General features: G+C 37.9%; 1 protein-coding gene across 2 annotated transcripts; it reads left to right on the top strand.

The window, feature by feature from the left end:
- LOC109822483 (proteasome subunit alpha type-6-like) lies at positions 7 to 5,346 on the top strand. Of its 2 annotated transcripts, none has more exons than XM_020388682.1 (8): positions 7 to 110; positions 397 to 491; positions 585 to 666; positions 2,978 to 3,074; positions 3,299 to 3,357; positions 3,484 to 3,566; positions 4,469 to 4,564; positions 5,201 to 5,346. In XM_020388682.1, exons 1-8 carry the CDS (start codon positions 35 to 37, stop codon positions 5,285 to 5,287), a joined length of 675 nt encoding a protein of 224 aa, XP_020244271.1. In that variant the 5' UTR covers positions 7 to 34; the 3' UTR covers positions 5,288 to 5,346. The 2 variants fall into 2 exon arrangements, with proteins under 2 accessions (XP_020244271.1, XP_020244270.1); XM_020388681.1 differs by lacking the exon at positions 7 to 110 and adding an exon at positions 160 to 275.

Raw genomic sequence — 10,566 nt, 5'->3', positions numbered from 1 at the left:
CTAGAAATTGATCGAGAGCTTTAGTAATTTCGCCATGAGTCGAGGGTCTGGAGCTGGATACGATCGCCACATCACCATCTTCTCACCTGAAGGACGCCTCTTCCAAGTTGGTAAGGCCTAGGGTTTTCGACTCGATCCCCAATCTCACGACAACAGTCTCGATTTCTAGAAATTGATCGAGAGCTTTAGTAATTTCGCCATGAGTCGAGGGTCTGGAGCTGGATACGATCGCCACATCACCATCTTCTCACCTGAAGGACGCCTCTTCCAAGTTGGTAAGGCCTAGGGTTTTCGACTCGATCCCCAATCTCACGACAACAGTCTCGATTTCAATCGATCTGCTAGATTCTAGGCTTTTCAGTTTGTAACGGAGCTCTTGATCTAAATTTGGGACAGAGTACGCTTTCAAAGCTGTCAAGGCCGCTGGGATCACCTCAATTGGGGTCAGAGGGAAGGATTCAGTGTGCGTTGTCACCCAGAAGAAAGTCCCGGTGAGTGATTTAATGGTTTTTTATTGGTTGATTATTGTAGGAGAACTTGTTGATGTTCAATTTGTTGAAAATTTTGGGAACTTTTTGATGTAGGATAAGCTATTGGATCAGACGAGCGTGACACATCTTTTCCCAATTACTAAGTATCTTGGGTTGTTGGCGACTGGGATGACAGGTTAATTTCAAATTTTGGGTTTCCTCACTTTGGAAACAAATTTAGCTTTCCATGATAGTTTAGAATACTGGAGATTTTAGTTAGTTATGCTTTGGAAAGCAGATCCTAGATGGTTCCTACATTTCTGTGGGTGTTTGATTAATTGTGCATAATAGATGTTTTACTCTGCACAATGTGGTAGACAACATCAATTGAAGTTATAATAGGAGAAAACTGCAGATTCATTAACTTTTGGGCCCCTGAAGTAGAGCAGTTTGTGCTTTGTTTCTGGACACTCTTGTTTTAGACTTACTTCGATGCTAAGCATCTTTGTTGTTTAAGTTAACGAGAAGCATTTTATTTTGTTAAATTTCTTTGTTATCACTATGTGCATACGCATTAAATTCGGAACATGAACATGCTTCAGGCAAGCAAAGCACATTTCAGCTAAGTTGATTATCATTTCAAATGATTCACATCATTCATTTATCGAAATTTCTTTTGCTGATTTGTTGATTCATATCTTTTTTTGGGTTTAAACAGTCCTTTTTTCTCAATTAAATAGCAAAGTTCCAAATCAAAAAGACCGAACCAAACCTGCCGACTTAATTTTGATCGGTTCTGTTTAGTTTTGAATTTAGAACGGTTCAGTTCACTTTTGCCAAAATTTGTTGAAACCAATGGGATGTGCTGTATGCTTACCCCTTTTGTAGAGGTATTTTGGAATGATCTGAGCAATTATGGAATAACGGAAAATACCATTTTAGATGACCTGGTAGAAGCATTGTATTTCTTGTCAATTATTCAGTGCAGTAATGGCAGTGTTCACATGGTTTATTTGGTTGTTCATTTGAGGTAAATCAAAAAGATATTGAGAGGGTATCAGAAGGCATTAAGTGTTAAGATTGTTTCTTAAAAAAAATCCTGGAAGGCTTCAAAGAATTTATGACTGTTACATAAAGAATAACTATCTATGATTTTGGGCACTAGTATCGTATCAAATGGATAATTTCTATGTAATAGATCTTGGGAGACAAGCAACACACAATCAAGTGTCAGTAGTTTTTGCCTACGGTTTAGGTTGGCCTTGTGAGTCAAGTGCTTCATACAAAACATGTTCGTCAGTTAGCATATAAGTTTATTACTAATCTAATGTTTTTCTCACCTTCTGTTTACTTCATCTCTAGAACTGTCTTTCTTCTGTTCTAGATCTTAAATTCGTGGTGGAAATCATCTTTGTTAGGTATTGATTAGGAGATCTTGCACAATAATTCTCATAAGCTTTCAAAAGGTTATTACTACTATATTATATATAACTCTCATTGTCCTTTTCAGAAAATGATAAATTTTCAAAACAAACTCTTTTGCAAATTTATTCCCAAAAAACAACCCATTTCTCTCTTATTTGTAAAAACCGACTTGGTTTCAGCCTCAGCGCTGAAACCAGGTTGGTTTTTACAAAAAAAGTTCCGAAACTTCACGGGAGTTGAACTCCCGTTGAACTCCCGTGAAGTGTAGCAGCTTTTAATTAAGCTGCTAAACTTCACGGGAGTTCAACTCCCGTGAAGTTTCACAGTTCAAAAAATTTGTTTTTGAACTAAGAAACTTCACGTGAGTTCAACTCCTGTGAAGTTTCAGAACTTTTTTTGTAAAAACCGACCTGGTTTCAGCGCTGAGGCTGAAACCAGTTCGGTTTTTACAAATAAAAATTAAAGGGGTCGTTTTTTGGGAATAAAATTGCAAAAGGGATTGTTTTGAAAATGTGTCCTTTCAGAAAATCTTAAATCTACATAATATTTCCTTTTCCTTGATTTTTATTATTTTTTTATATTCATTATTCTCTTCATTTTTTAAAACTGTAAAAGAACTCATTATTGGATGAATTTACTATATTCACAAATATTCCTTGTTCACTTTCCAAAACTTTGGTCTTGAAAGCATATATCTCTACCTTGCAGTAGGAGTATGTATGACCTCGGTCTTGAAAGCATATGTCTCTAACTAGCAGTAGGAGTATGTGTGACCTTACCTTGGCTAAATTATCGATTCGGCATGATTGAATTTTTCTTCATTATGTAAATGTAGATTATTAACAAATTGATAAAGTTATTTTGTCGCTAACTTTGAGAGTCAATATTTTTTGTTTAGTTATTTTTCTCTTTTACGATTAACATGATATTGTGTGCTTAAAATTTTAAGCAATTATCTAGACAATCAGTAGTTTGGAGTTTGAACAAGCTAGTAAGATATTAAATACCTTATTATTGATCATCGTGTGTCAGTTATAAACTTCTCAATGCTGCTAATATCTAATTAAACCATTTTTTTCTAGCTGATGCAAAGTCTCTAGTTTCTCAAGCGAGGAACCAAGCAGCTGAGTTTCGTTTCAAGTGGGGCTATGAAATGCCTGTTGATGTATTAGCCAAATGGTAAAATGACTTCTCTTGGCTATTAATTTTATCCATGTGCAAAAATCTCCTTCCGCGTTACCATACACTTCTTATACTATTTGGATTCGATGAACTCATTGCATTGTTACTATTTTGTTATTTCAACATGTTTAGTGAAATCTTGGTTCTGGCATTTTCTTCAGAAATCCGTCTTCTTTTAAACACAATGTTACAGATGTCATATTCTTCAAATCTTTGTACAGGATAGCAGATAAATCACAAATATACACCCAGCATGCTTACATGAGACCACTTGGAGTAGGTCAGTTGCCTGATCTTTTTCTTTCGGAGCTCTGCTAACGCACACTTTTCGTTTATATAGACTTCATATAGCTTCTGATTATACTTGATTCTGCCTATTTTGTCTCTTCCTACTTTCCATTTGAAGCTGCGATGATATTGGGTATTGATGAAGAAAACGGACCTCAACTTTTCAAATGCGATCCAGCTGGTCATTTTTTTGGTCACAAGGTAATCCAAACTTGTGTACTATTGTATTTAAGATCTTTAATGAGATCAAATACTTGAATCTTTGTAGAGTGAGAGTACATGCTTATGCTTAAAGTTGCTCTCAACAAGAGAAGATAAGTACAAGCACAAATCTTGTGGATGTTTTGTTCAGATGTCAATTTTTAAATATAATTTGTTTTTTATTTAACAAGAGTTCTCTGTCCCACAAAGCTTGTTTGTGCTTATGCCATGGTCATACATAATCTTATATATTTTATAAGAAATGCTAACTCTTTCTGCTTACCCATGATGCTTAACATTGCTGGCAGTATTCCACATTTAACAAGGGGGAGAGAGAGGGTATTTTTAATATTAATTCTATGTATGAGGGTATTTTTAATATTATTTCTATGTATGATGTTTGCAATTTTTAAGATGTCTTTACACTTTACAGTAAGTACTATTTGGGATTATTTAGGGTGCTTAGAACAATTTGGTCATGATGCTTCATCTGATTTCAAATGCTTCTTTCAATGAAAATTGTTCTTAACTGCTCTATTTATTGGAGTTTAGGGGGTTTGATTGTGTTGGCCAATCATATTAAATGTTACCATCTTTCAATAGAATGAAGTAGCAAATAGTGTTTTATATCTGGATTCACAGGTCTATTGATATAAAAATATTTTACTTTCTGAGGGAATTCCATAAGTGTTTAGTTCATGAAATTTTTTCTGTTTCAATGTCTTGTATTGGGTGCATTGTGTTTTCTTGTCTGCTGCCTAGTTACATCAGTTACACTGTCACACATTGTCAGTCATTTATCTTACATTACTGATAATTATTAGCTTACATTACTGATAATTATTAGATTTTTTTTTTATACATAGAAGTCACAGTCTGAATGTGTGCTATTCTGCTTTCAGGCTACAAGTGCTGGCCTTAAAGAGCAAGAAGCAATCAATTTTTTGGAGAAAAAGATGAAGAATGATCCTGCATTTTCATATGATGAGACTGTGCAGGTATTGTAATATGCCTGTTTGCATGCTGGCATTTGGTGACTATATTTACACGGAACCAGTTTTTCCCCCCTCTTTCTAAACTATTTTATTAAATATGCCGATTTGCATGCCAGCAGTTAATTTCTTTTATTGTATCCAATTGTGCTCATTACTTTACCACCCGATTCTTGGCTTGAAGCTTGTAAGCAAAGGAACAGATAGGTCCAAATTTTTTGGTTTTGTAGCTTCACCTTCCTTTAATTTGCATAAACTTGATCCCAACCTCTTCAGTCTTTTAGTGTAATGCTGGCAAGTTTGTGTTCCTACGTTCTTAAAGATATTGGGAGATTTGTTATTATCTTGTAATTCTTCTGAAAAGAATTTAAGCGTAATATGGAATTTATGTTTCATTTCATTCACTTCCTATATTCTTTCTATATTCCATGACCGATTTGTTAAAGACCATTGCAAAGAATTGATAAAAATCACTTTTTTGTCATGTGGTCTTTTTTCAATTATCTTTTCAAAAGAAAAAATGCTTTTATTTTAAATGGTATTTCATACTTTTTTTAAGGACATACTTGTGCATCTTTTGGCAGATTAATTATATTTGGGATTATTGTTTTATCATGTTTATTTCTATAATTGTTTTTGCAGACAGCTATATCTGCATTACAATCTGTTCTTCAGGAGGACTTCAAAGCCACTGAAATTGAGGTAATGGTCCTGGGAATAAGTTGGTAAATTTTAGAGGTTAATCTTTTAAATATTTATGTGAGGCAGGCCTCCTGTGAACCATTAGTTTGACTTTAATATTTAAGTTACATTAGCATAGTTTATATAAATGTATGTTTTGCAAGCGAAATACCAAACGACTAGTGATATGAAACGCTGTAGCCTATAAAAAATATATAATTTGTCTTCTTTTAGAGAAGTACTACCTGTGTAGGCGTTAATTTGGTTCCCGGGTAACTACAATTTCAGCCGTGGCTTGCAAAAAGTAGATGTAATTGTTGGATAATTTGATGATCTAGGCATGAAAATTGAACTAGAAATATAGATCTAAATTACCGTTCACCGGTCGAAAACAAATGGAAGTCTTCTCCCTTCTTCCTCCCGTAGCCAATTGAATGGATTATGTCTCTTTTCTTGCGTACGGTTGAGAGGAGGGACTCCCACCCTTTATTATGATATTTGTGATTAACCCTACCCCATCATGGTTTAAATCACAACCGTGGGGATTACACTCCGATTGATACCTACCTTTTAGATGTTCAAGAATAACCACCCACGTTGATAAAACTTTGAAACTGTGCAACCAGGACCATGTGGTTAGCATCCTGATCCCTAATCTTGAATCGATGGCAACTTTAAATCAAATCCAAAATAGATGTAGGTTGGGCCACTTGGGTTTGTTGGATTACATCTGAACCACAACAATCTCCCCACTTGCCACAACATACCTCATTTTAATTTTCAAAAATATTAAATTTTCAAAAACTTTACAAAAGAACTCCTGTTAAACTTAGGTCGACTCATTCGCTCCGTCGCACCCATTTTATTTTAGAAAACAACTTGTTGCCGAATGATATCTAATTAGGATAGTTTCCGAAACCTTTTCCTAAAACAAAGAAAGACACATTCGTTGATCGTAGAAAACACTATATTGCTCTAATATGCACCAAGGCACTCCACGGTGCCAACCGTTAGTACCACTAATGTTTAATAGACATACTCTTCTTATGGTTGTTTTAGTGGAGTTAATAGAGCCGTACAATCCCTTATGGGTCAAATCGATGTACGCCTAAGTGTCCTCTGCAACATACACAAACATGTATGCCCGCTTCTGCAAACTTCTTACCGGCATCCACCATTGTGAAAACCATCACCTTTAGTCCAGAACGAAAGCCTCAAATATGATTGCCCAATCATATTCAGCTTACTGCCACCAAATTTAAGAGTCTCTTTTACTTTTAACCTTTTGACTCTATGGACACTGTCTTTATTCGAGCTTTCTTACAATTAATACTTGAAACTCTTTACTTTAAACTTTAGTTTTCTTTACTTTAAAATATATATCAAGCAATAATTGGACCAAAGACACAATGCTTGAAAATATCAAACTGCTAAAAAATTTTAGCAAAATAGTTTCTTTATGAGCTCAAAGCAATCCAGAATATAGTACTTGAAACAAAACAAAACTACACGACAACTGAATCTCAGCTGATTCATTTATAGAATCGAAAGACTCTAAACAACCGCAACTGCGATACATGTTCCTTGGAAGAAGCCTGGAGAATTTCCTTGGATCCAAAGGATCAGCAAATCATCAACTGAGTCGGCAGATGAGGCAACCTCAATCAATCCTTGTTCGACCTTATCAAGTACTAACAAGTACTTGACAACCGCATGCTGCTTTATTCCTGCCTAGTAAAAATCTTGTTCTTTACAAACTGCCTACAACTGCCTGATTGTCATCAATAACACTTTACTGGTCTCTAAATGCGAATCCCACCACCTTTAGTCACTTATGAATATTCTTGAAGCCAAGAGGCATGCAATGCTTGCTTCAAAAACAGCAACATACTCTGCCTCCATGGTGGATGTCGTCACTAAGTGACTGCTTGGCCACTTATTCAGGAAACTGCTCCTCCAGCGAGCAGAAAATATATAACCTGGATGTTTGATTTTCTGCTATGCAGCACATCCTGCGAAATCTGAATCTGAATAACCAAGGACTTTCTAGATTTTCAGACCTTCTGTAGACAACATGAAATCCTTGGTCCTCTGCCAATACCGTAAACCTTCTTTACAGCTTCTTTCCAATGAGCTACAACCAGGATTTTTTGCTGAAACCTGCCTAATATTCCCACGATTATAACTGATGTCTGCGCCTGATTGCATGACACCGCATACATTAGACTGCCAACTGCAGCAAGCATACTCCTCAGATGTTTCACGAGCCTACGGCTCAACTTCATTCCGTGGCATTGAGATTTTGTTGAACATTATCTCCTTGACAACTGGGGCTTCACCTGGTGCACAAAACTTCATGCCATATCGTGTGAAGGACTTTCTCAATATTAAGCCCTTTGAGATAAGCCAACAAGCCTTTAGTTCGATCTCTATGCGTATCTTGATTCCCAAAACAGATATGGCATCTCCGAGGTCTTTCATATCAAAATGCCTCGATAAGAAAATTCTTTAGCTCTCATGTAGGAGCATGCAATAGTCGCTGCCTGGCAAACCAATATATCATCTACATATAATACTAGGAATGAGAATCGCGCTCCCAGCTGATTTTAAGGCTATATGCAGCGATCGACAGGATTCTCTCGGAAGCATTTGATGTTATCACTTGATGAAAATTTTAAGCTACCACTGTCTGGAACCTGCTTGAGGACCATGATATTGACTTCTTCAATCTGGCCAGTACCAGCAATCTCCCTTTAACTGCAAACCCTTCAGCGCCTGCCCATAAATATTTCGCTATTCAGATCTCCGATTCAAGGAATGCCGTCTTGACATCCATCTGATGGAGCTCAAGATCAAAATGCGGCCGACAGAGGCAAGACTATTTCCTGAGAGAATCTTCTTAGATTACTGGGAGAAAAGGTTCGACGTAAGTCAAATCCCTTCTCTCTGCCTTGAAAAACCCTTGGCCACTTAGCTGGCCTGAATCTCTCAATATTTCCTTCAGAAATCCCTTTTGGTCTTGAAGACCCATTGCATCCGATCGCTCTAGCTTTGTTCGGCCCAAAGGTACTTTACCAACTCCCAAACAGAGTTCTTTTCCATTGACTGAAGCTCTCTTCCATAGCCTTTAGCCAATCAGCTGCCATGAATGCTGTCTCTTTAGGCTTGTGAGATGATGAGGCGATCATCGGATTCTGGCATCAATGCTTTCCACTTTCTTGAAGATAACCTCATAGTTTCATCAGCGCTATGGCAGATCCCTGACTCTAGATGATCTTCTAACAAGCGTTGTGGCTCTCTGTAGTACAAATGTTTCTTGAACTGGAGGAGGAGTGGAAAGCTATCTGGAAGCAGCTAGGAAATCTAGAATGACATCTAAATAGCGTGAGCGACTGCTCACTCTTCCTAAAACTCCTCAAAACTGCAGACCCACGATGTTCTGAGAAACATCAGCGGTCTTCCAAAAACTCTAGCATGCTGTGTCTCGCAAGAACTGGTAGAGCCGAGAAGAAACAATAGAACCTGCATATCCCTTAGCATCTTGCTAGGATAGCCAACAAAGCGACACGACACTGTTTCGGGGTCTCTAATTCTAATTCTGGCATTCTATAAGGTTCGCCGCCCTCTTGCTGCGAGCTCCCCAAACACGTAGATGACCAAGACTAAGGACCCTGCCAGTCCAAAGCGTTTGAAACGGGGTCTCTGCTACCGCCTTACAAGGAAGCACGATTTGATGATATATACAGCCTGTCTCACCAAGCTATCAGAGTCTTTCAATGCCTTCACCCAAAAAACTTTCAGGCAAATCTTGAATGACTCATTCATGCCTTGCGAACAGATCTTTGATAAGTACGATTTCTTCTTTCAGCTACTCCATTTTTTGCTGCCGGAGAACCTGGAGAGTGTACTGATGACAATGCCTTGTGATCTACAAGCTAACTCAATGAGAAGGACATGCATTCTGCTGCCCGTCCTCGGATCGCTCTTAGCCCATAGAATTCCCGCACCTCGATCAGAACGCACAGATTTTAATCTTTCTTTCTAACTGTTTTTTCGCACTTCAGCTTGAAAAAGATCTTTGAAGAAACATCCATGTGCCTCATATTTTTGTGGTGCAGAGCAAAAATTATTTCAGGCACTAGCCGCGAAAAATCATTCTATGAAAGAAAGATAAAGTATCGCTGCACCACTCATAGCAGGTGGAGTGGGGAAAAGCGTCCACAATATCATTCTGCTTATGAATGATGGTCAAGGAGACCTTCTACTCCTGGAGGCTTTCTAAATTCTCAATTTAGTCATCTTTCCTTCTGATACAGTTCAACACCATGTACCTCAAAATCAGAGAAATCTAGCTCGTTCAAGAACGACCAACCGCCACCTTCTTTACTAATAGTCCGATTCTCATGCCCAATCGCTTTCTTGAAGTCACAGATAGTGATGCCACAGCCCAATCTCCAGCGGATAGTGGGGGCTTGGAATGCTCAGTGGGGAATGAATTGCTATTAAGCCTATGGTTGATTGAAGGACGCATTGCGTGTACCAGTATCAGAAGAAAGAAGATGGAATTGCACGGAATCAGTACAAGTAGAGGGAGCACCAACAGTGAGTATACCAGAGGATGCGATCCAGATTTATATCTATAAAATCGGACCCGTCAATCAATGAAAACCGACTTTCCATGACATCCAAACCATTCTGTGGATAGGAGACAGAAGTATTCCTCGAAAACAAGCTATAAACCAGATCCCAGAAGAGTCTAGAAACTGGACAATAAGATTTTCCTTCTTCATAGAACGGGTACGTAGAAAGTTGTCTGATTAAAGACTAAGGAAACTCCAGAATCCAAGCGCAGGACTGAACAGTCCGCAACGAGCTCCACCTTTCATATGGCTGTGAGTTATCCCAAAAATAGTGCTCATTTGCCCTTGACCTTTCCGACTGCTGGAATTCAATTCCTATGCTGATTGAGAGTTGAACACTGTGTCCCAACAGGACGAGACACCCTCTTGAGCAGCATCAACCTCACCCAAAGGATGAGTATATGAGAGGGATGTAGGGACATCAACCATTATTATACTTCCCATCCCCTACGACTGCATTATAACTCTCTAACTGTGTGTGCTATTTCGCTCAGATAAGACAGGAGAGTTTTCCGTCCTATCTACTCACATCTGCTGAGAATGGAATAAACTGGTGCCGTCCATCTGTATTAAAACCGAGATGATCGGCAGGCATATAAAGTGCAAGATGTGACCCCTGGTATTTTAATCAACCGATATAACTTTAGTTACATCCAGTACGAACATATCGATGCAATCTCTCTTCAT

The sequence above is a fragment of the Asparagus officinalis genome, chromosome 8, assembly GCF_001876935.1.
Source record: "Asparagus officinalis chromosome 8, Aspof.V1, whole genome shotgun sequence".
Lineage (NCBI taxonomy): Eukaryota > Viridiplantae > Streptophyta > Magnoliopsida > Asparagales > Asparagaceae > Asparagus > Asparagus officinalis.
The sequence above is the reverse complement of the archived record's forward strand: the minus strand, read 5'-3'. Positions and strand labels throughout refer to the sequence as shown.

Coding starts and splice junctions, on each gene's coding strand:
- LOC109822483 (XM_020388682.1), top strand. CDS start 35: ATGAGTCGAGGGTCTGGAGCTGGATACGATCGCCACATCACCATCTTC. Junction 111..396: donor AGGACGCCTCTTCCAAGTTG/GTAAGGCCTAGG, acceptor AATTTGGGACAG/AGTACGCTTTCAAAGCTGTC. Junction 4,565..5,200: donor CATATGATGAGACTGTGCAG/GTATTGTAATAT, acceptor TTGTTTTTGCAG/ACAGCTATATCTGCATTACA.